General features: G+C 43.7%; 1 protein-coding gene across 1 annotated transcript in view; it reads right to left on the bottom strand.

The window, feature by feature from the left end:
• The window catches only part of LOC126252374 (protein embryonic gonad-like), a 185,555-nt gene that overhangs the window by 69,916 nt on the left and 88,831 nt on the right, over positions 1-26,808 (bottom strand). Inside the window, exon 2 of the mRNA XM_049953266.1 lies at positions 8,160-8,237. Within this exon, the coding sequence (XP_049809223.1) occupies positions 8,160-8,237 (78 nt within the window). The remainder of the gene's footprint in view (positions 1-8,159; positions 8,238-26,808) is intronic.

Below are 26,808 nucleotides of genomic sequence, written 5' to 3' on the forward strand. Positions count from 1 at the left end.
CTTTCACCCGAGAGACAGGTGTAAACTTCTCATTACTCCAAAGTCAGCAAATAAATACTCCGAAGCACTTGTGAACTACTGACAGCTCAAAGAGAGCCTCCAAATGGCTCTTAGAAACTTCTTCCATTGCCACAAAGACAAAAGCAAAAATACAGCCAATAGGCCAAGAGTCATACAGATACACCAACAGCCATCTTCTACACGGATCTTCAATTCTTCTTAATAAAATGTGAACTAATACACCGGAAAACTTCTTTGACTGCTCTTCCTCAAAGTCTTCTGTCTTCGATTTTATCTTGCAACGTGATCTTTTCTGAATGAAGCCCTTTTCAAAACGACACCAAGGAACTCCACGTAAATTTAAATGACACGGGACAATAAAATTCAATATGCAAGCAATGGCTTTTCTTCCTATCCACAAAAGGCCTAACATCTTTCTCCTACACCGCTTCTCGAAGTCATCAGTTCGGCTCTCAAGCACAGAGCGAACACGAATGATTCCACCAAGCACCTCTTCGTTGTTCTGCATATTGCCCGGTTCTGCCAGATCTTACTGAGATCAACCTCTGCGGCTCTGCCAAGGACGATACGTCGTTTTATTTCTTTATAAAAATTTTCTGTATCATTGATCAGAGATGTTAGATGTACACAATAATTCTCTACCTCCAGATCCTTTAAGCAAATTGTATGCAGAATTTTATCCAAATCTTTCGTCTTTTTCATGTTTGTCTCTACACCGAAATTTAAACTAATAGTCTTCGCTCTGGAGGACAAATCACTAGGTTAAAACGTAAAATTAAAAACACCTTCAGCTCTATAGATCTTGGATGTAATGTATTTATAGGACCAGTTTTTGCGTTTCACTACGCCGACGTCAGGTTCACTGATCAACGTGTAGGAGGATCCAGCCTCATGTGCATTCGATATAGCGGCCAGCATGAAGTAGCGGTATCCATGGACTACTGGTTTCAACAACGCGATTCTTTCGTTCATCAACTGCACAGAGTCTTGAAGCGTTTAACGAGGGGCTCGCGTTGTTGAATCCATAAGTCTAGAGATATCAGTTTCGTAATGCTGGCCGCAATATCGACTGCACATGAGGTTGGATTACTCCTATACGTTGGTCAGAGGGCCTCAAGATGGCATTGTGAAAAGCCGAAATTGGTCCCACTAATAAATTATCTTCAAAGTATAGACTGTTGAAGGTGTTTTTAATTTTATGTTTTATACTGAACAGCCGAAGTCCTTCAACCGTCTTGTACAAAGATGGACTTCAGAGATCACTAAGTTGCTCCTCACTTCCACAACTGAAATGTCCCATCGCTTCAGTCAAAACTTGATAAGTCCGTCCCGATTGCTGAACACCATCTGCGGCTAACTATTGGATCCACAACCAGATTTAAAGTATGTGCTTACCGAGATTGTGCCCCTCGGCAATCGGAAACACATGTAAAACCGGAAAGGACTGAACCAAAAATTCGCATTCTGTCAGTTTTCCGTAGTACAAGAAATGACACGGTTGATTTCGAATAGCTTATCACAGACTTCAGAAACACAGTTCGGAATACCAGCCCCGGCCCAGCGGTCACTGGACTACGTCTTCCTCATCGAAACGAGGGCTGTCCTTCGGATCCGCGATTTCGCGAGCTCCAAACTATTCAACATTTAAGCCTTATAGTTAGTTAGATTCAGCAGCTATATGCAGACGATTCCATTGGACATGTGCCTTTCGTTTTAATAAAGAGTCACTGCAAAGTTCTGCTATCTTCGGGAGCTTTTTAAAAAATTAGTTTGAGCATTTACTGGGAGACACCTGCAGTCATGGGATAAAAACTCCCATTCGGGTATGGAATACACTGCAGCATTTGACGATTAACGAGGGATGCGTTTCAGGCGGTGTTGGTGGCAGGCAGTTCAAGTGTCGAGACTGAATGCTGAAGGACGAACTTCACGTAAAAGGTAGAACGTTCCATGTTCTTCGGTTTCGAAACAGGAAAGATGGTGAGACGGCCCTCGATATACTACAATGGTTCTCAAGGACGATGGAATCTAATTGAAATTTCTTGATTATGACGGGTTCTCTTCAAAGCAGAAAATTCTGCAAGGATCAGATAAGTGTAAACTCTAAGGTGGCGGTCTACTATTTCGCAGCGTAATAACTAAATTAATGGCCGAAACGGTAAGAAACGAGAAAATGGGACAGTTGCTAGTGTTTAAGTGAGTGTCAGTTTATTTTATTTTATATGGTAACATGACTAAACAAATAATAATTTGGAATACCTGTTACCAGCATGAATTATTAATGGATTTTCAAAGATACTTAACATGAATTTAATTTTCTTTTTGTCTGCAATGTACATGAGAAAAAAATATTAATAATAACCTTCTTGTCCAGTGCCCTTTGTCCGGCCACTGCCTGTCCGGACTGGAATGGTACTTTTCCTGTTGCGCGGAGAACGAACTACACCCGTACAAAGGCTATTATTGCGGTGAAAAATGTCATGCTACCGCCGTGAGCTGCTAGTAAAATACTTAATTTATGTGCTGTTTGAGGCTTTATTTATACCACCAGTTTCAGTCATCTGACCAGCATCAGGTTCATTAAAGTATTCACAACATCATGTTAGTCGAAGTATAAAATCGTTATCGTCCGATGATAAAACCAGGAATAATACACTGTTATCATATTATAATATAAATTACTCCGTCTATCTGAGCTCTACAGTCGCCGCTGTGTGGCAAGAATTTTTTCCACTAGTAACCCCGATTTACAGTTTCAAAATGAATGACTACACTCCCTCGCATAGTTTTTTATTGATTAAAGCTCAAGGCGGTAATACGACACTTTTTCAAGTATATAAGAGCTGTAGGACACCACCTCAAAATATTATTAGGATGCCATTTTAAAGCTACTGCCAGGTCAGCTCGTCTCCTCCCATCCTGGGAAGGAATCCATATAACCCCTTTGTCTACGTCTAACGTGTTTGCCTGGACAAATGTAACATCTGTTACAAAGTGTTTGTGCATCGTGTATCTAAAGTGTGACTTGGAAACCTCCTCAATATTTAATAGGTGGATGTGGGAAACTATCTAAAAACGGCTCCATGCTTGTCGACACATGGCTCCCGCTGTGAATGCGCGATGCGGATTCTATTCTGGACTGGCACGTCTCTCGTATCCCGAAAGCAGGCGCTTTAACGCGCTCGGCTATCTGGGCTGATTAAACATAATAACATCATTATCTTGTCAAAAAGGGACCCGCAGCTCGTAGTCACGCGGTAGCGTTCTCGCTTCCCGAGCACGGGGTTCTGGGTTCGATTCCCGTCGGGGTCAGAGATTTTCAAAAATGTTCAAATGTGTGTGAAATCTTATGCGACTTAACTGCTAAGGTCATCAGTCCCTAAGCTTACACACTAATTAACCTAAATTATCCTAAGGACAAACCCACACACCCATGCCCGAGGGAGGACTCGAACCTCCGCTGGGACCAGCCGCACAGTCCATCACTGCAACGCCTTAGACCGCTTTTTTTTTAATCGCATTTTGTTCGTGTTCGTTCTTTGTATCAGCTCGGGGCAGACGTCACAAGACACCCGTTTCAGTTCGTCGTTGATCCATTAATTCTTTTTTTTTTTTTTTTTTTTTTTTATTACAGAGGGAAGCTAACCCTCTGACCGAACACGCTGAGTTACCGTGCCGGCAACCGCTCGGCTAATCCCGCGCGGCTCAGAGATTTTCACCTGCCTCGAGATGACTGGGTGTTGTTGTGGCGTCTTCATCATCATCATTCATTCCAAATTACGGTTGGAGGAAGGCAATGGCAAATCACCTCCGCTAGGACCTTACCTAGAACGGCGGTTCGGGTCTCCCGCATCTTCCCCCACGCTCTGTCACAGAGTATGGGACTTAATCATCATCATCTCAAAATGGCCACAGGGTAAACTGGGTTGAGTAACAGCTGGCAAGCTGATCGTTATACTTAACTTTTGTTGGACAATTTTTTTTGTGTTAATACAGAGTTCAAATGCACGATATCGCGTCACTTCTTAATTATTTGAGGGTAACAATGAAATGAAAAACACAGGCGCTTACAAAATAACGTCTGTTATGCAGTTTTAATAAGTAGAACATCGACGGTGATCTCATAGCACTTGTTCCCTCTAATGATTATCCCATTGTTCCGGATAAGTTGTTTCCCTCCCACGCTGCTCTATAGAAGACTGGCGAGCCGGCCGCATTATGACATTGTATGAAACGCCGCCAGGAATGCTCCGCCTCGCGCGACTATAACTCAGCATCGATGACTCGAATCAAAAGATAATCACGAAAGAGAGGCCGCCGGTCGGCGGTAAGCGTCATCGCCCCTATCGGAGCGGCAATCAATCACGGGCCGCCGCGATTCTGCACGCTCGGCGGGCGGGGGCGCCGTGCCGGCCTTCACCTCGCTGCGTCTGCGCTGCGCCAGCGCCAGCGCCTGCGCCAATGTCTGACTCTACCTGAGACTGCGACGGTGGAACTCCGTGACCGCCGTGTTGGCTCCGGACCCCTTCCTGCCGGCAACAGGTACCGTATCCGCCGAGGTCACAATTAAGCAACCACGAGAGCAAGCCGAATACACCAGCAGTCTCAATGAAATTGTGTTTCTGTTATAGTGGTACATGTTGTGCAATAATATGCATCTACTACCACGCTCTGGAAGCTATCTAACGGTGTGTGACGGAGGGTGGTTTAGGTACTATTGTCACTCCACCAACCCTCCTTTTCCTATCCCATTCGCGAATGGTTCATGACTTAACCTCTGAATGAGCTCGAATATATCTTATTTTATTAGGTCTACCACTTTGCTTCCGCAATTCTGCAATGGATGGCAGTAGCGCCAAGTGGTGGTGTACTCGGCATTTGTCAACATAGCTCCATTAAGATATTGATCCATACGCGATATGCGTGGTGCTACAGAAGAATGCTGAAGATTAGATGGGTAGATCACATAACTAATGAGGACGTATTGAATAGAATTGGAGAGAAGAGATATTTGTGGCACAACTTGACTAGAAGAACGGATCAGTTGGTAGGGCATACTCTGAGGCATCAAAGGGTCACCAATTTGGTATTGGAGGGCAGCGTGGATGGTAAAAGTCGTAGAGGGAGACCAAGAGATGAATACACTAAACAGATTCAGAAGGATGTAGGTTGCAGTAGCTACTGGGAGATGAAGAAGTTTGCACAGGACAGAGTAGCGTGGAGAGCTGCATCAAACCATTCTCTGGACTGAAGACCACAACAACAACATGCGATAGCATCATAAAGTCATTCTAGATTAAATATGTCAACTTGCGAGCTCACGTCTCATCATTTCCACAAAGTTTAATTTTCTGCTTTAACAAATAAAGAAATCTGCGGCAGAGGCTCATTAAATGCTGTGTAAGTCCTGTGGTGGGGAACATGTTAGTAAAATAATGTGCTGAGAATGTTTTCAGCGCTTCAAGAACGGTGACTTTGGTGTAGAATACCGACATGGCGGTGGAGGAGAGGTTTACGAAGCTACTGAAACCGACGAAAACAATCAGAATAGATCGTTGTCGAAAGCAGTTGATGCATCTTAGCCGAGCACTGAAAGACAAACGGTCACAATACAGCGATAGATGTGAAAAGATGATTTTGAACACGACTTGCTCAACTCCATATCGGAAAACCCATCAAACCATACTTGGAAACGCTGAAATGTCCAGTCCCTCCTACCGTATTCTCCAGACTTTGCTCCCTCTCACTACCATCTTTCTCGATCAAGAGCACATGGCCTGGCTTACGGGCACTTTCGTTCATATGAACTAGTGCAAAATTCGATCTGTTCTCCTCAAAAGACGCCCACTTCTTCCACTGCGGGATTTGTAAGCTGGCCGAAAGCTGAGAGAAAGTAGTGGCCAGGGATGGCCAATACTTTGCATCGTAAATTGTAAGTTTTTCACAAGAGCTGTGGCGAAGCGGTTCTAGGAGCTTGAGTCCGGAACCGCGATGCTGCTACCGTCGCAAGTTCGGATCCTGCCTCGGGCATGGATGTGTGTGATGTCGTTAGGTTAGTTAGGTTTAAGTAGTTCTAAGTCTAGGGTACTGATGACCTGAGATGTTAAGTCCCATAGTGCTTAGAGCCATTTTCACAATAAAGCCAGGAGTTTTGAGAAAAAATGAGGGAAGCAAAGCCGAAGACCTAATACTTTCATGGGCTTTTCGCTAGGTATACATGGAAGGCAGCAATATATTTATTTACTGTTCTATAAATGTATTTTTCAAAATTCTGACACTAAAACACGCCGCGATGCACAACGCATCTCTTGTAGCGTCTGCCAATGGAGCTGTATAAGCATCTCCATGACACTTTCGCACTTAGTAAATAAATCTTTGACAAAACGTGCTGCCTTTTTTCGGGAATTTCAGCACTTCCTCTGTCACTTTTATCTACTAAAATCGGAGACTGATGAACAATACTAAAATATCGGTCGAACGAGTTTTGTCAGCTACCTTCTTTGTGCGTAATGATTCAGCCAATGAATCTCAGTTTGACATTTGCCTTTCCTCCAGTTAGTGTTATGAAGTCGTTCCATTTTAAATCGATCTGTATGCATACTCCTTAATATCATTACTTCCAGTGATTGTTCTGAAATCGTGTAGTCGTATAATAGTGGGTCTTTCTGCCTATTTACGTGCAAGGCGTTATATTTGTTAATCTTGAGGGTCAACTGCCAGTCTCTGCACCTAGCGTTGGTACTTTGCAGGTATTCCTTTCGGTACATCGTAACAAAGGTCAGTGGCATCGTTTCCATGAAGAGTCACAGATCATCCTCTGTTTGCCGCTCCTCCCACCGGAGGTTCGAGTCCTCCCTCGGGCATGGGTGTGTACGTTGTTCTTAGCATAAGTTAGTTTAAGTAGTGTGTAAGCCTAGGGACCGATGACCTAAGCAGTTTGGTCCCTTAGGAATTAACACACGTTTGAACATTTGAAATTTAGTCACCTAATGACGTAGTAACAAAATGTTGAAGAATTATTGTCTTCTTAATAGGGACAAATGTTCGATAATTTAGTAATAAATAACCAAATGTCGCTCTTCTACACAGGCTTATACTGGTACGGCCTATAGTCAAGCGCCTTCACGCCAATAGGGAAGGAAAGAGAAGAGACGTCTGTGAGAACAAGTCAGCCAATAGCACGCAGACCGGACCTCCTTCCAGGACGACAACGCGACAGCAGCGGCCCCTATGTGGAGAGGACATAAGCGCCGCGACCGACTGGTGACGTCTCAGATCAATAGCAGCTTCAAGGTTAGCAACTTGGATAGCAGCGGCGACGTTAGCAGTTCAGGAAAGACTTTTGTCAGTTAGAGATCAGCAGTCACTGCAAAGACTGATTATTTCGTATGAAATGATAATTAAATCAAGACCCTAAGCTGTCGACAGGCGTTGATATACACCAGCGGGGACAACTGAAAATGTGTGCCCGACCGGGACTCGAACCCGGGATCTCCTGCTTACATGGCAGACGCTCTATCCATCCGAGCCTCCGAGGGCACAGAGGATAGCGCGACAGCAGGGATTTATCCCTTGCACGCTCCCCGTGAGACCCACATTCCCAACTTAATGTCCACACACTGCATTGCTAGTGCCCCTACCCATTACTCGCGGCAGACAATCTTACCGAGTTCGGGCAAGGCGTGTGTATCCAGCACATGTCAGCAAGAACAGATACCATCTTCATATGATTATTTCGTGTGTCACCCCTCGCTTGCAACACATCTCTGTAATTGCCATAGTTAAGCGTTGTAATTATCTTGCTGTAATAAAACTCATTATTCCGAGCTGTTTGTCTAGCGAACCGAGTACGCAGGATTCCTAGACACTACATAGTTAATCTACAAGGGTTGCTGTGAGGTGATTTTGTAGCATCAAGGCTGCTCGTGACTATGGAACGGAAACAAGTATTCCACTCAGGAATTTCCTGTTGTGTTTAAGTGTAGTCAATTTGAGTTCAGTACAATCAGGAGGGAGCTACTGAAAACAGGAGGCTGAGATGAATAATGAACTCCTTTCCGTGGTCAGTGTTCCGTTATCTTTGTCCAAATCCAGAGTGTGTCGCGGCGACTGCAGTGCAGCTTGCTAGTGGAGCTCACCTTGCAGCCCTCGCAGGTGAAGGCGCCGAAGTGGAAGCCCGCGGCGGGCTCGCCGCACACCTTGCACTGCTGGTTCATCTGCAACAGCGCAGGCAGGACACTTGTTAGAGGCGCAAGCGGAGTTAAGCGTCAGACACAGTACATTAGTTACATGGCAGGTCATTCTGAGGAATTTATTTCACTGTACAGAACCTTTAGCTTACTTTTTGGAATAAAAGAATATTAGCGACTTCATAAGTAATTGGTTGCTGCATATCATTTTCCTACAATAACACATGCATTTTCTTTATGAAAAAAGAAATTTAAATTATTCTTCATTACACATCGCACTTCTTCTTTTCCAAACAGTGCACACTAATTCTCTAGATGTACAAATATATTTACATATGTTGTTTCGAAGAAAACATATCATTTACAAGACTACTTTTAGACATATGAGATACTGCGTTATACACGTGGTCTCACATAATATAAACACTCATAACAACTAACAAATGGTTCAGGATGTAAACATGTGACTCATGACCATCTGCATGTATGATTAATCCTCCAGCCGCGTGCGATTTTCCGATTTTTCTGTCAAAAAGCACAGGAGATAGTTGCCGAGAATTCTTCCGGGTTGTATGGCCGTGGTCCATGGAACTCTTCTGTCCCTGACGTTTCGTCCAAAGCTATGTTGTCCAAAGCTACGTTGGACATCTTCGGAGGTGCTCCTGGTTGTGCTGAGTCTTGCCAACTGACGAGTCGGACGTCGAAGAACGGCCCAAATACCGTGGAAAGTGGGCGTGGTCTGGATTTCACGTGATAAACCTTGTCAAGGATTAAATATAACTATCCATCATAGTACGTCACAGACAAAAACTTCTCACAGATTCTGTAGCGCCACTGTCCATATTTCGCTGAGTTTCATGGCTGCTTTTCTGTTAAACACGTCCAGCGTAGCTTTGGATGAAACGTCAAGGATAGAAGAGTTCCATGGACCACGTCCATACAACCCGGAAGAATTCTCGGCAACTGAAACATCCGGTCGTGAAAGCCTTCATTGTATGACATGGGACAGTATTACAACAATCTACTAAGTAAACCATGAACTGAATTAGAAGTGAGTTTTAATTGACATTTAACTTACATCAAGCAGAAAATGTGTAAATCGCGTTCAATGTTGTAACAAAAGGAGAAACTTACTAAAAAATTTCTGGGTGTGGTAAAGCTTGAAGTAAGGCTCCGTACACTAGCCATTGTTGTAAGCTTCGCAGCAGGTGGCTATTTCTTATCGTAATTTTCTCCCACCATCGTTTCTTCTCTAACAGCACACATCACGCCTTCTACGAAGTACTTTTTTTTTATCAGATTCGGAAGTATATTGGACATGAAGTGCCTCTCTTTGAGACTTGTACTTAAGTCTGCTTATACACCTCAGGGTAATTCATCTACGTATTTCTCGATAATCACTTCAATTACTTCCAATAAAAATTCTAAAAATATTTTCTTCGTCTTGTTAGAACTTTTTTGGAATATGATAAATTCAGTGAATGGGGACAGGCAATAAGATGCCGAAATACTTTCTTGTAATATATCTTTTGCCGTTTCCGCGTGGTCTCATAACAAGAAACTTACTGATCACCTCTGTCAACGGCGCCTGTCGCATCATTATATAGTCGAATATCAGTGGAGGGTCACTTACTTAGTAATAGCTTTTTGCTTTCATTATACGCGGCAATAGGTTATGAATGGTACTCAACACGCAAATTGTTTCTGTGGCATGTTATTTTAGGATCATAATTTTGCCTCTCTGGAAAGCTCTGATTTCCGCCTTTCCAAGTTTTATGGCTGCAAACACGATCGGTAGATCCATTCTATTTGCTTGAAGAGTTTTTCTTGCTGCTTAGAAGTAAATTTCATAATATTACCGTAAATTGATAGCAAAAGTTTGTAGCGTGATGACTGGTGTACCGGTATATTCTATGATGCCATCAAACAGGCCCGTTTCCATCGTCCGCGAGACATGAGAACACGTAAAATACAAATATCGATGTTGCAGAGCAGCATAAAAAGATTCGATGGGAAAATAGCGCGTCAGACGTACAAAGAGCCCAGAAAAGTCCGACGCGATAACAGTAGGGCCCGCGAAAATATCCGGAAAGTGCTGAACAAACAAGTCCGCGTCGCTCACTCCTGGACGTTACGATTTACTGCTTTCTTACCTTTTGAGACAATGAAGTAAATGTAATTTTTCTGTATTTTTAATACAATTACGCTTTTATTTTACTGCCAGTCTATAGATGTGGAATAATGTAACGTTAGTTAATGTTTAGAATGAAAAGTTTGTGGAAATCGCACACTTCCTCCACTGTTAGAATACTCTTCGCAGTTACGTTGCCGACAGAACAGAAAATCCGCCATAGTCGGATGACACCGACCTATATTCGCTGCATGATGTTTGCTGCCAGCGATAGCCAGAAAACAGATTGTGTCTATTAGAACTACAGTAGCACTGCACAATGATTTTCACTGTGCAACAGTGTATGCGCTGATGTTATAGTGTACTTCACTGCAGATTAAGTCTGAGTGCCGGACCAGGACTCGAACAATCTGTACCAAAATATCAGCTGTACTGCACATGACAATCACCTACACGAATATTAGCATGTGTTATTAAGACAGTAAAATTAACTCACTGGCGTTAGTAAAACTTCACCGAAACACGTATGCGTGAAAACTGTGTTTCTTCAAGGGTTCCTCTACCAAAATAGAAGGGTATAAGGGAAAGAATTTGCACCGCTGCATGTTCGAAATTTTATGGATTATCCAGTAATCTACCATTGCTCGTCAGCCGGCCGCGGTGGCCGAGCGGTTCTAGACGCTTCAGTCCGGAACCGCGCGACTGCTACGGTCGCAGGTTCGAATCCTGCGTCGGGCATGGATATGTGTGATGTCCTTAGGTTTAAGTAGTTCTAAGTTCTAGGGGACTGATGACCTTAGATCTTAAGTCCCATAGTGCTCAGAGCCATTTGAACCATTTTCAACCACTGCCCGTCTTTTCATTAAAAAATAATCAGTTTCACGTATCTGGTGGTGTCCAAAGGAAATTGGGGAAGGAGGCAGCTAGGAGCGGCGCACATCCGGGACGCCTAAGTGGGACGTCTCAATTTGTAACGTTTGTGGGCGACGCGCGGCCCGCCGTAACGACCGTGCAAATTACCGGGATGGCGCGTGGCATCGCCGCTGCCATCGCCGCCGCCGCCGCCGCCGCCGCCGGTTCGGCCTCGCGCCTCGTCCTCAGGGTCCCCGTTTCCCTTATATGCTCTATTGTTGCTCACTCACTGTGAGGCACACTACGCCTGGCCGCAAGAACTCTCCGCGTTATCCGTATCCGTATCTGTGTTCGTGCATCAACCGAGTCCGTAATAGATACACAGTCGTAAAATGTCGTGACGAACTATTCCGATGGAGGAAACGCCAACAGGTTCTTATGAATGGTGCTGGAACATTTCTTGGCCCAGAGCTCTTTCTTGGGGTAGAAGAGTAGTTCTCAGAGTAGTAAAAGCCATACAGACGTTATGAGGACCGGGGAAAGTTGTCTCATGGCTTGGTAGCAACAACCCACATTTCACAGACGCTGCAGCTTCCTAGTGGTTTAAATACGAACAACAGTAAATCAGCTGTACTCAGTTTCGATTTCGTGGCAACAGTCTCTGGATTTCAATGATGCGTTGTTTGTTTTTCTGTTCAAAAAAATTTTCAAATGTGTGTGAAATCTTATGGGACTTAACTGCTAAGGTCATCAGTCTCTAAGCTTACACACTACTTAACCTAAATTATCCTAAGGACAAACACGCACACCCATGCCCGAGGGAGGACTCGAACCTCTGGCGGGACCAACCGCGCAGTCCATGACTGCAGCGCCTTAGACCGTCTGTTTTTTTATTTTTATTTTTACTGTTGTAACTATTCGTTGATAGATATAAATAACCTTCGGTATTCTCTTATTCAGTGAAGTCTATATCTCAACTATTCATTTATTGTTATTTTACCCATGCTTAATCTTGTGAAATCTGCGATCGTTAATGATCAATCGTGAAGGACACAACCAGCGACAAATATTTTTAAAATGTTTTATTTCAGTGCCATAAAAGATTTCAGACTAACATGCCCACCTTCAGATGGCTAATATTTTCAGTTACACTAGAGTATCCATTCGTCCCGTTTTTCCCGGGACAGTCCCGTTTTTTACCAAAATGTGCCGCAGTCCCGAAAGTCTTTTGGGGGACGCTCAAATGTCCTGTTTTTTTATGATTCCGCTTGGCTAGAGTATTTTACGCTACTGGTTGTTTGCCTTGCTATTAACTGCGCAATTATTTACGCTAGGAAGCGTGTGATGACTTTCAGCATACCCCAAACATGTACCGAACTGTCAAAAATCGCAAGTAATTTTAAACCCACTATAGGTTTCGAATAACAACGAAGATTCTTCTCTTCTAAATCGATCCACTGAATCCGTCCTTTCGGTCCAGAGATACTGTACACTACTGATACTTGCTCTCTGGCTTTCGTCACCACACTGCTAAGGTTTGGACTGTGCAATCACTGTTTCATTATACCAAAACGAAAGTATAATTTTAACAGAAATATAAAAAGCGATTTTCCTTTTATCAGTGGTAGTGGAGAAACTGTAGAATGCACGTTGTGCAGATCAAAATTTGCTCAGATTGATCATCTGAGTGCACGTTGTAAAGGTAAACTTGTATGTGTATTAAATTTAGTCAATACAATATTTATGTCCCGTTTTTTTTTCTTCATTGTCCCAGGTTTTTCTCTAATTTATTTTAAATGTTCTCTTTTTCAATGAAAATGAAATGGACACCCTAAGTTACACAGGTCTCTTGATCAGTATCATGTGTCTGCTCCTGCACTGCACAAGAATATTTGAAGATTTAGTGCTACTTTATCGGTTGTTTCATTACTAAAATCACGCTGAAGTGCTTGCATTTATTTAGATGTAACTTGAAACGTACTTACGTAAGTTCCAGTAGAAGATGATTTGTTTTGTTGTGGTCCATATTGTTTTCCAGGTCTATATATGTGTTGCTGAATTGCAAACAGCACACATATTGTAAATAATTCACTGTGCACACTTCATAATATTCTTAATGTCAGTGTCGAGCGTTAACACGTGTACACTACATGTGTGGCGCTCAAGACTGCCGTAATTGGAACAATTGCAGGAACAGCATAATGTCACAGAGAGATATGATCACACACATACACTCGTTGTATAATATACTCCGCCATCGCGCAATGCAATCCTTATACAGGAAAAACCGTAATTGTGAAACACAGTTCCCTTCATTCGCGGAAGATTTCTTGAAAGCAGCTCACGGGTGACAATAGGAAGTGCAGACTCACGCCACTTAAATTAACCATGCCACGTATTTTAATAGCCGTGTCGACCCTTCGCAGATACAGCTCGGAGACACATGAAAAAGAAAAATACGTCACTAAATGTTCTGGGATCTGAGGCGCGCATCCGAGTTGCCAGTTGCGTTCATTTGAGAAGCTGCAACTTTAAAGGCATAGTTGGTCACAGTCTATCAGGCACAGTGACAAAAGAATGGCGGTGGTCAAAGAATTGGCGATGCGACAGGCAGTCTGCGCGCACGCGCGATCTGCCCGGTATGTAAATGCTGGGAGCAGAAGCGTACGCCACGGCCGCTGCCCCATTGTGCAGTGAGAGGCGAGTCCCCCGCCTCATTAGATTGATCAGTGACGAAGATCTGTCCGCCGACGTGGTAAACAGCGGACGCGATCGCTCGCTACAAACGACTCGGACTGCGCTCGTGGGAATACGTGTTCTCGTCTTCAATTTGTTTCGACATGAGCTCCGCCGAGACGAGTATGTTAACGAGGGCGTCCAAGCGGTCGGCCGAGTTCTGCAACTCCAACGCTGTCGAGCAGAGCGCGCTGGCGCCGGAAATATTAGACAACAGACAGTGTTTTTAATTACTGTAGCTGCAACAGCTGGCGAATTATTACGTAGGGTGCATCATAACTAATAGCGAAATCCGACACGAGTGAAATTATACGGTAATACAAGGAAAAAGACCCAGGTAAAATGGGTTCGTAAACGGCCCATGCAAATGTCTAGGTACGAGCTGACACTGTACAATAGTTAGTACAAACGTACGAATGTGAAATGTAAACTTTCTAATTAAATCAAGGTTCAACTGAGCTCTAATTTCATTCTTATCCATGGCTGAAGATTGTAGTACAAACATGGAGCACCGACACATTCTGCTGCTAATGTAAGACGACCTCTAATGTGCAAAGATTATAATAAACGGAAAAAAAATTCACTTCACCAAGAATGGGTTTAATGACATAAGGTTCAAATGGTTCAAATGGCTCTGAGCACTATGGGACTTAACATCTGAGATCATCAGTCCCCGAGAAGTTAGAACTATTTAAACCTAACTAACCTAAGGACATCACACACATCCATGCCCGAGGCAGGATTCGAACCAGGAACCGTAGCGGTCGCTCGGTTCCAGACTGAAGCGCCTAGAACCACTCGGCCACAGCGGCCGGCATGACATAAGGAAGTTGGTAGGCGTGTTTCTACATCTGGAAGATGATGTCTATTCAGATTTCGCGACAGTCACAGAAGAGTCGCGCTTGTCGCGCCACTATGAGGGTCCAAATAAGATTTGCTTCAAATACAAGTTGTAATTGTCAACAGCGTTAGTTACTTTTGAGATTGAACGTGGTGAGTTGACGTTAGTCAAGAATGCTTTTAAGGCGACAAAGACGTCATTAGCGGCACCTCAATTAGTTAGAACAAGGGCGTATAACAGGACAACGAGAAGCTTAATGTTCCTCCTAAGATTTTGCAGAAGACAAGGCAGGAACGTAGCCACTGTATATGATTGCTGGCAGCGGCGATCACGAGAATCTGCAGTCGCAAGAAGACCGGGCTCCGGACGAACACGTGGCACTAGCAAGGGGGAAGACCGTCGTGTGTGGCGTATGACTCTGGCGCAGCGTACTGCAATTGCAGCAGCAATTTGAAAAGCTGTTCAGCTCTTGGCACCACAGTGACATAACGGACTGTTACAGCTCCGAGTCTGACGCCCTTTAGCGTGCATCTCATTGCTAGGCAGTTTGGAGGTTTGTTGTGTTTTCTGATGAAAGCTCTTCCTGCCTCGGTGCCAGTGATAGCCGTGTGCTGGTTAGAAGGAGGCCAGTTGAGGGGTTGCAACCAACCGGTCTGCATGCTAGATATACTGGATCTACACCTCGACTTGTTGACTCGGGTGCGATTTCGTATGACAGCAGAAGCACTCTGGCGCTTCCCCACGAACTCTGGCTGCGAGTTTGTACAGCAGTCTGGTGATTCGACCAGTTGTGCTACGATTCAAGTACAGAATTTGAGTGGGTTTTTCCAACAGGATAACGCTCGCCCACATACCGCTGTTGTAAGTCAAAATGCTCTAAATATTGCCATGGCCTGCCCGATCACCAAATCTGTCTCCAATCGAGCAGTGTCATCGACGACCAGCATTAACCGTCCCTGTAATGACCGTCCAACTGCAACAGGCATGGAACTCCATCCCACAAACTAACATCTGGCACCTGTACAACACAATGCATATCTGTCAGCATGCTGCATCTGGCGGTGACACCAGTTATTAATGTACCAGCATTTTACATTTGCTATGGCATGTATCGTGCTTACACTAACCTGTCATCTTGCAATGTTTATCATATAAATACGTATGTTACCTAGACAAACGTATTCCCCACAATTCATTACCGTACGTTAATTATTTTTTGTGCTGCCATTTCCTTCCCGGCACTGTATGTGGATGGATATGTTGAGCAGGGCCAGCACATCGGTTTTCAAGATCTAGAATTTCTATATTCTTCTGTCTAGGATTACCTTAGAAGTTAAGTGCAGTGCAGTGATACTGTTGAACATCTAGAGCAAGATTTATGAGATGGTCCGTGGGGAGGGAGGATGGGGTTTGAAATAATTCGTACCGTACTGTAGAAGCGAGAAGGAAATGACATGAAATGATGGTATGGCATTGTTGGCCGGGTGACCTCATTCGGGGTTGTTCGGCCGCCGTATTGCAAGTCCTTTTTAGGTGACCCCACCTCGGCGACTTGGGAGTCAATGATGATGAAAGTGATGATGAAGGAAACACAATACCCAGTCTCCTGCCGGGAATCGAACCCGAGCCCCCTGCGCCGTAGGCGGTAACGCTACGGAGGCGGACAGCGAGAGGGAAAATGCGAGGACGAGACACATGGAACACCTCTTTTAATAAACGCTCATGTACAGTAAACTGTAACATGTAACGTACTGAAGATGAATCGTAACTGGAGCCCAGTTAGATGAAAACTTAATCAGCACGTTTGGATTTCAAATAAATTTATACCAACTAGGACAATATTTCTTGGCGGTTATTAACTACACAATCGCAATTATTCCGCAAACATCTTGCTTGTGGATTCATTTTTAATGGAACATCTTTGTTTTACTGTCGTATACTTTAAAGCATATCAGTTTTCGTTATTAAACATGGCACATTCTTTATAGTCACCCTGCCACGAACAGTCTGTGCACAATATCTTCACAACTAGACGTAATGTCGAGGCGTCCTTAAGAAAACCACTATTTTCCCGATTTAGCAAATTTTAGTGCAAATACATTGAGGTATTCAGTCATACAGTTTCGTACCTTCCTAGAGTAAAATATTAGGTGTTTTGGGAAATGTCTTTCTCTGCTTCTAAATCAGTCCAATGTATTCCAAGCTGTCACACACTTTTTTTTGTATCACATGCTGATTAAACATACTTATCATTTATAAACTCCATCTTATGATGCCACAGCTCTACGTATTCTGTATTTTAACAACCGATGTCAGCAGTAAAACCAATTTGGAGGTCAGTTACGCTACTAAGATAGTTCTGCTAGTAATTCCTGATAATTCTCATTTAAATCCCAATGTTTTTCCCATCCATGATTGGTATATGTCGATTTTGGGAAAGTGAAACCGATATCTTGTGTTTGACAGACAAAACACTGTGTCAACGGTATTTTACGTAGGTTCCACCGGTCTCTGTGTCTTTCTGCAACGTAGCTCCGAAATGATGTATGAACAACTGACGGAATCAATAATCTCATTTTGTGTTCGTAAGTATTATACACTCCTGGAGATTGAAATAAGAACACCGTGAATTCATTGTCCCAGGAAGGGGAAACTTTATTGACACATTCCTGGGGTCAGATACATCACATGATCACACTGACAGAACCACAGGCACATAGACACAAGCAACAGATCATGCACAATGTCGGCACTAGTACAGTGTATATCCACCTTTCGCAGCAATGCAGGCTGCTATTCTCCCATGGAGACGATCGTAGAGATGCTGGATGTAGTCCTGTGGAACGGCTTGCCATGCCATTTCCACCTGGCGCCTCAGTTGGACCAGCGTTCGTGCTGGACGTGCAGACCGCGTGAGACGACGCTTCATCCAGTCCCAAACATGCTCAATGGGGGACAGATCCGGAGATCTTGCTGGCCAGGGTAGTTGACGTACACCTTCTAGAGCACGTTGGGTGGCACGGGATACATGCAGACGTGCATTGTCCTGTTGGAACAGAAAGTTCCCTTGCCGGTCTAGGAATGGTAGAACGATGGGTTCGATGACGGTTTGGATGTACCGTGCACTATTCAGTGTCCCCTCGACGATCACCAGTGGTGTACGGCTAGTGTAGGAGATCGCTCCCCACACCATGATGCCGGGTGTTGGCCCTGTGTGCCTCGGTCGTATGCAGTCCTGATTGTGGCGCTCACCTGCACGGCGCCAAACACGCATACGACCATCATTGGCACCAAGGCAGAAGCGACTCTCATAGCTGAAGACGACACGTCTCCATTCGTCCCTCCATTCACGCCTGTCGCGACACCACTGGAGGCGGGCTGCACGATGTTGGGGCGTGAGCGGAAGACGGCCTAACGGTGTGCGGGACCGTAGCCCAGCTTCATGGAGACGGTTGCGAATGGTCCTCGCCGATACCCCAGGAGCAACAGTGTCCCTAATTTGCTGGGAAGTGGCGGTGCGGTCCCCTACGGCACTGCGTAGGATCCTACGGTCTTGGCGTGCATCCGTGCGTCGCTGCGGTCCGGTCCCAGGTCGACGGGCACGTGCACCTTCCGCCGACCACTGGCGACAACATCGATGTACTGTGGAGACCTCACGCCCCACGTGTTGAGCAATTCGGCGGTACGTCCACCCGGCCTCCCGCATGCCCACTATACGCCCTCGCTCAAAGTCCGTCAACTGCACATACGGTTCACGTCCACGCTGTCGCGGCATGCTACCAGTGTTAAAGACTGCGATGGAGCTCCGTATGCCACGGCAAACTGGCTGACACTGACGGCGGCGGTGCACAAATGCTGCGCAGCTAGCGCCATTCGACGGCCAACACCGCGGTTCCTGGTGTGTCCGCTGTGCCGTGCGTGTGATCATTGCTTGTACAGCCCTCTCGCAGTGTCCGGAGCAAGTATGGTGAGTCTGACACACCGGTGTCAATGTGTTCTTTTTTCCATTTCCAGGAGTGTACATCCCGTTACAAAGATTCGAATGGATACTTCTTATGAACAGTTATGTGAAGCTTTTATGGGTTTCAATGTTTCTAGTTCGTGCTACAAGTCGTTTGGCTGCTATTGCTAATAGGGGAAACAGCGCATCTCCGCTTGATCCAGGGACCTAAAGTCATTTGCTGCAAGAGCAGATGGAGCAGAGTTAGATTGTCGAATACTATCATAGTTGTTCCTAATATTCACAAAGTAGGTGATACAAACATGATGCACAACCTGTAACAGAAAATCGGGACAAATCAGTACTAAATATTATACATTGTCGATGGATGCGAAAAAAAGTGCTGATCCGTGCAACACATCCACGGTTGCTGCTGCCGTCGCAGTTTCACAAAGACACGGGTCAGGTCTGTTATGTGAAAATAATGGCGATGTCGAGCAAAACTGCATATAAACAAACGTGAAGTCCGTACATCAAACGAATTTTCCCGTCACGACTTTCACTCCACCACCTGCAGCCAGCAAGTGTATGCAGGACAGGAGTGACCGTGAGGAAAGAGCGCCGTAATAGTACCCACTCGGCGTGTGGACTCTGTTGAAACGCGAACCGCACAATATATCAGCTCCACAGCAGGAGGAACAGCGTTGCACAAGTACGAATAAGCGCGGAGAAGGACGAGCCCAGCGTGATGCTGTATCCCATTGTCTGTGACCGTGGAGGACTCGAAGGCGCCACTTCGTGATTTGTCGTCTCAGCACTACAATTCCCTCACACATGTGTATGCGTATGATACTGCTTAGCTTTTAGTTGGCGCGGAAGGCCATTCTCTCAGTTGCGATGTCACCACTTTTCCAAGATCGGAGAGCTACATTATTCAAAAAACCATTTTCTCTCTAACAAGGGAACCTCCCCATCGCACCCCCCTCAGATTTAGTTATAAGTTGGCAGAGTGGATAGGCCTTGAAAAACTGGACACAGATCAATCGAGAAAACAGGAAGAAGTTGTGTGGAACTATGAAAAAATAAGCAAAATATACAAACTGAGTAGCCCATGTGGAAGATATGCAACTTCAGGGGTCATGCGCGGTCAGGATTGCCGTGGTCTTGTGGTTAGCGTGAGCAGCTGTGGAACTACAGGTCCTTGGTTCAAGTCTTCTCTCAAGTGAAAATTTTAATTTTTTTTCAGACAATTATCATCAGTCCGTCTGTCCGTCCGATGCGATCATTTTTTTTGGGAGTGATAATCACATCCACAAGAAAACCTAAATCGGGCAAGGTAGAAGAATCTTTTTACCCATTCGCCAAGTGTACAAGGTAGGTGGGTCGACAACATATTAGTGTCATGTGACGCACATGCCGTCACCAGTATCGTATAGAATATATCAGACGTGTTTTCCTGTGGAGGAATCAGTTAACCTATGACCTTGCGATCGAATATTTCGGTTCCCATTGGAGAGGCACGTCCTTTCGTCTACTAATCGCACGGTTTTGCGGTTCGGTCGCAAAACACAGACACTAAACTTATTACAGTGAACAGAGACGTCAATGAACGAACGGACAGATCATAACTTTGCGAAAATAAAGGATGTAAATATTTCACTCGAGGGAGGACTTGAACCAAGGACCTCTCGTTCCGCAGCCGCTCACGCTAACCACGGGACCACGGCGCTCCTGAACTCTCGTTCTCCTTGTTGTAGCCTATGTTGCGGAAGGATTACTCAGTTTGTATATTTTGTTTATTTTTTTCATAGTTCCACACAGCTTCTTCCTGTTTTCTCGACTGATCTGTGTTCAGTTTTTCACGGCCTATCCACTGTTCCAACTTACAACTAAATCTGAGGGGAGTGCGATGGGGAGGTTCCCTTGTAAGCAATATTAACAAAGATTTAAAATACGTGCTGAGTGTTTGCTTCACATAGTTTGGACGTTCCGCCATTTCTAAACGGTCTGCAGTATTTTACTATCTTGTTAATACTCAGAAAATGTACTGTAGCAGCTGTGATTAGGATGGTTTTAAATTCATTGTGTTACAAACTTAGCATAACCGGATTCCGCATAAAAGCGTCGATACCTTCGTTTCATGTATAACCCGCCCGTTTCAGAGAAAAGTTTCGCTATAAATATTAACAAGCTTTGTATGGTTGCGATATTCTATTTTACAGGCGCTTTGATGTTGTTAAATACAAGTATTTCAATTACATATACCACAGTAGACTCGGAGATTCGGTTGATAATAGTTTCGAATATTGGCCACAGGGCATAATGCTGACATCTTTGTGCACAAATATTTGATAAAATTTCACATCCAGTGTTCATTTACAATTGATAAACTTTACACTGGGCACCCGGTGCATTCTCACTTTAACGGCCATTCAGTAACAAGATTATAAACATATAATTATTTAGTCGAACGGATCTTTCAAGCTGTGTGAGCGACTTTATTACTTTTCAAGTTACATTTCCTCTTTAGAATTTGTAGTTCTCTTCTGCATCGTTTTCCTATACACTTCAAGAGTGAAATGCTTATGGTACCAATAACTGATGTTTGCCTCAAGACTGCTATTGCTACTGATAATTATTGTTTATTTAATGAACTACCATGTCTTTTCATAATCAAATGTCATCTCTGGAGAAATGATAAGTCAGAAGAGCGCCCGAAATACACATGTCATTTAAACAGCAATATTAAATATTCGTGTTTAAATTTATAGTGTAATGGGATTGAAAACAACATTACATTTGACACAAAGAATTATCACGTAAAAGCAACAGTAAATCCATTCAGAAAAAGATGTGTAGTGTAAATCTCGTAGAAGTGATGCTGTAATTCTTGAACAAGAGCGTACATCAGCATTATAATGTCCTTTAAAGTTGTTTTGTCGTCTATAAAAAATAATATATACGCTGAAATTGACATGAGATAGAAAAAAATGACACTGAGATTTCATGTACAAGGAAGCCGTACCATTGACAGACACCTAACATGTTTTATAATACCCCGTATCTTCTAACGTCATTTTTGCTTTTTCTTCATTTAAACTTCATCATTCTCTCTCACTGATAGCCATAAGACGTTCGAATGTAGGTCCTTCCTGCTCAAACCCTGTAAAAGGCGCTCAAAAGGTCTTAGCTAATAGAGTAAGCTAGTATAGGAAAAATTGCTATTCCTACCATGCAAAAACGTCGCTCATGATGATGTCATTTGTCCTAGAGTGCTTGTTTCCACAAGAAGGTGAAGTAGAACATTAATGAGAGAGACTGAGTCACTGTCATCATAACTATTAATGGCTCAAATGGTTCAAATGGCTCTGAGCACTATGGGACTTAACCTCTGAGGTCATCAGTCCCCTAGAATTTAGAACTACCTAAACCTAACTAACCTAAGGACATCACACACATCCATGCCCGAGGCAGGATTCGAACCTGCGACCGTAGCAGTCGCGTGGTTCCGGACTGAAGAGCCTAGAACCGCTCGGCCACCGAGGGCCGGCAACTATTAATAACATCAAAAACTGTGAAATCCAACAGTATTTTCTGTACTGGTTGAACATCCCGTAGCTACCTTGGAAGGACTATGAAACTAATACACTGTCACTGTTTTCCAGCGACAGTCTACTACATACTGTAACGGAGTACAAAACCCATATTAGTTTCCGCTGAATCTTACGATGCCCGATAATAGCTTCGTCATTAGTGTTACCTTGCAAAAGGAGTTAATGATCCTCTAGACAATGAAGTTGAGTTCCGTAAATAACCAATCCTTCTACTGCTACTGGAATGACATTCAGAGAGGCATAGAGAAACCCGCAGTCATGTAAAATTCCTCATTAATTTTCGTTTTGTTTGACGCGGGTTTCAAAGCAGTGGCATTGTTATGACGACTGCGGGCCGCCTACGTTTCACCACAGCAATAAAGATGCTGTTGTATGGTACCCTTGAGAGCAGAAGAAAGATTATCGAGCAATGAGAAACGATGTTTTAAACAACCTGCAGCAGACGGTACGGTCTGCATTGTGTGCACCATGAGTCACGCGGAACTGAACTCTTAATAATATTTCAACAGACATGGTAGCAAAATTACGATACAGCCTTATCTAACCGTAATGAATCTCTGTGTTGAATTCCGAGCGGGGCGGATTTATTTAAATGCGGGTAGGTTGAATGCATTAATATCAATTTGTCGGTCGGCATTGAGGTATCATGAGAACGTTGTGTAACCATATCGCTCGTTCGGATTAATATTTCATGAGCACTGCTGCCCTACAGCGTACTGTCTTAATCGAACACTACGCGGCGGCATTGGGGTTCGAGGTCCGACACTACCCTGAGAATCATATGACGTCACTTTCGTTGATGCACAAAAAACAGGAGCTCTAGTAGTGACTATATACAAAATTATATATTCATCTTTTGGATCTGCAGCTCTCGTCCTTTCTTTCCGCGTTTAAGTTATAGGATGTGGGTTCCGCCTTTCTGCAGATGACAAGCTGTGAATGCAGGACACTATAGAGTTGATCCTGCAAAACCACGTAATGTAAAATCACTGTAAAAAGCAGAAAGAACCATAACTTCCTTTAGACCTTACCTTGTTAAATCAATTATAACCTAAAATATATTCACTTTTTTACAGTTTCTTAATAAAAAAAACACTGATGATGGCACAGAGGTGCTGAAACATGTTTAGGTAAAAAGAAAAAGCAGTGTGTCTGCAAAAAGGCGGAACCCACATGGAAAAAATGATATTTCAATCACTGCCATGAACTTGCTGACATCTAAAGTTGTTTCACGGAAAGATCACTCGGAGGGAAATATCTATATGTGAAGACGTAACTTAACTACTTACATACGTGTAAGCCGTTTATTTCAAATATCTACGCCGCCAAATTGTAATTCTGCTCTTTGTTGTAGCCAGTGTTTAAAATGCGCACCGAACATGTGGACCTCCTCTAGTTCTCCAGCTATTCCCTAAAAATCCTCTGTATGTCACACTTTCCATTATAAAAGACTCAAACTGTTTTCTCCTGCTTATGGTCCTCCATTCTCCCATTCCGATATGGGCAGTATGCCAAGGAAACTCTGTGCGATTTACAAACTGCTCTTATTAGCTCCAAATTATTAGACGGTCAGCAGGCTGCAAAAATGCACCATGTTAAATAGGTCATCTCGTTCTACGATCGACGTAAATTTGACATTACTTTAACAAGGCCATTTTGAAAATAATTTTTTTATAGTGCACCAAATAACAACAAACACCCGAAAGATTGTAAGCTGGCAATGACCCGAACCGTTACCCACAGCCAAACATTTACGTTAAATTTCGTACTTCAAAATGATGGATACAAACAACGAAAATAAAAACCAGAGATTCGAAACCAGCAGAGTTGTAACAGGGACAAATTGCAGGACTGATACCCAAGCCACAATAAAACTTGAGTAACACTCATAAACACAAAAACAGCATAGTATGTGACACTGAAATACTTCGAGTATTGTGGTGTAGAATCACACAAGTAATCCATAAATATTATAAAAGAATGATGTACGTGTATATGTGTGTACACTATGTGATCAAAAGCATCCAGACACCTGGCTGAAAATGACTTACAAGTTCGTGGCGCCCTACATCGGTAATACTGGGATTCAGTATGGTGCTGGCCCATCCTTAGCCTTGATGACAGCTTCCACTCTCACAGGGATACGTTCAATGATGTGCTGCGAGGTTTCTTGGGGGAAGGCAGTCCATTCTTCATGGAGTTCTGCACTGAGCAGGGGTACCGATGTCGGTCGGTGAGGCCTGGCACGAAGTCGGCGTTCAAAAACATACCAAGGACTCTGTGCAGCCCAGTCCATTACAGGGATGTTATTGTCGTGTAACCACTCCGCCACAGGCCGTGCATTATGAATAGGCGCTCGATCGTGTTGAAAGATGCAATCGCCATCCCCGAATTGGTCTTCAGCAATGGGAAGCAAGAAGGTGCATAAACAACAATGTAGGCATGTGCTGTGATAGTTCCACGCAAAACAACAAGGGGTGCAAACTCCCTCCATGAAAAATAGGACCACACCATAACACCACCGTCTCCGAATTTAACTGTTGGCACTACACAAGCTGGCAGATGACGTTCAATGGGCATTCGCCCAGCCGCTCGACCATGAAATGCAAGTTTTCTCACCTCCCACCTGAATTTCATAGTACTTGCAGTGCATCTTGATGCAGTTTGGAGTTCCTGTGTGATGATCTGATTAGATGTATGACTATTACACATTACGACCCTCTTCAACTGTCGGCGGTCTATGTCAGTCAACAGACGAGGTCGGCCTGTACGCTTTTGTGCTGAACATGTCCCTTCACGTTTCCACTTCACTGTCACATCGGAAACAGTGGAGCTAGGGATGTGGAAATCTCGCGTACTTACGTCTGACACAAGTAACACCCAATCACGTGACCACGTTCGAAGTCCATGAGTTCCGCGGAGCACCACATTCTGCTCTCTCACGATGTCTAATGACTACTGAGGTCGCTGACATGGAGTACCTGGCAGTAGGTGGCAGCACAATGCACCTAATATGAAAAACGTATGTTCTGGGGTTGTCCGGATACTTTTGATCACATAGTGTATGTATATACGTTCCTTATCTCCTCCTAAATCACTGGACCGATTTCAACTAAACTTGGTACACGCATCACTTGCCCTCTGCAAATAATAGCTGTGGGGATAAGAACCATTACCTACCAAATGAGAGGCGGGATTGTAAAAAGTAGTGCAGCCCACGAATACCCATACTTGTCATCCTGTATTTGAAAATGAGAGCACTTAGTAACTTGCGACAAACTTTACACGTAATTTCAAACCTTCAAGACACTTTTCTAGCTGAAAAGCCCTACAAAATGATGAAAAGAAAAAAAGATTATCGCTAACTATATTTCTGCTGTTCATGCAGTAAAACTGTCGCACGAAGCATGACGTTTTAATTTATTACTTCTTTACGAACAACTGTATTCGCGACAGATTTTTCGGCCATTATTTACTTACACCACCTACCAAATTATGTCATAGTACAGCACATAGTTCATAAATATTGATCTGCGTCATAAATATTGATCTGCGTGGAAATTAAACTGTTGTTGTAGTGGTCTTCAGTCCTGAGACTGGTTTGATGCAGCTCTCCATACTACTCTATCCTGTGCAAGCTTCTTCATCTCCCAGTACCTACTGCAACCTACATCCTTCTGAATCTGCTTACTGTATTGATCTCTTGGTCTCCCTCTACGATTTTTACCCTCCACACTGCCCTCCAATGCTAAATTTGTGATCCCTTGATGCCTCAAAACATGTCCTACCAACCGATCCCTTCTTCTAGTCAAGTTGTGCCACAAACTTCTCTTCTCCCCAATCCTATTCAATACCTCCTCATTAGTTACGTGATCTACCCACCTTATCTTCAGCATTCTTCTGTAGCACCACATTTCGAAAGCTTCTATTCTCTTCTTGTCCAAACTCGTTATCGTCAATGTTTCACTTCCATACATGGCTACACTCCATACAAATACTTTCAGAAACGACTTCCTGACACTTAAATCTATACTCGATGTTAACAAATTTCTCTTCTTCAGAAACGCTTTCCTTGCCATTGCCAGTCTACATTTTATATCCTCTCTACTTCGACTATCATCAGTTATTTTACTCCCTAAATAGCAAAACTTCTTTACTACTTTAAGTGTGTCATTTCCTAATCTAATTCCCTCAGCGTCACCCGATTTAATTTGACTACATTCCATTATCCTCGTTTTGCTTTTGTTGATGTTCATCTTATATCCTCCTTTCAAGACACTGTCCATTCCGTTCAACTGCTCTTCCAAGTCCTTTGCTGTCTCTGACAGAATTACAATGTCATCGGCGAACCTCAAAGTTTTTACTTCTTCTCCATGAATTTTAATACCTACTCCGAATTTTTCTTTTGTTTCCTTTACTGCTTGCTCAATATACAGATTGAATAACATCGGGGAGAGGCTACAACCCTGTCTCACTCCTTTCCC

This window comes from Schistocerca nitens, chromosome 4 (assembly GCF_023898315.1).
Source record: "Schistocerca nitens isolate TAMUIC-IGC-003100 chromosome 4, iqSchNite1.1, whole genome shotgun sequence".
In the NCBI taxonomy this organism is placed as follows: Eukaryota; Metazoa; Arthropoda; class Insecta; order Orthoptera; family Acrididae; genus Schistocerca; species Schistocerca nitens.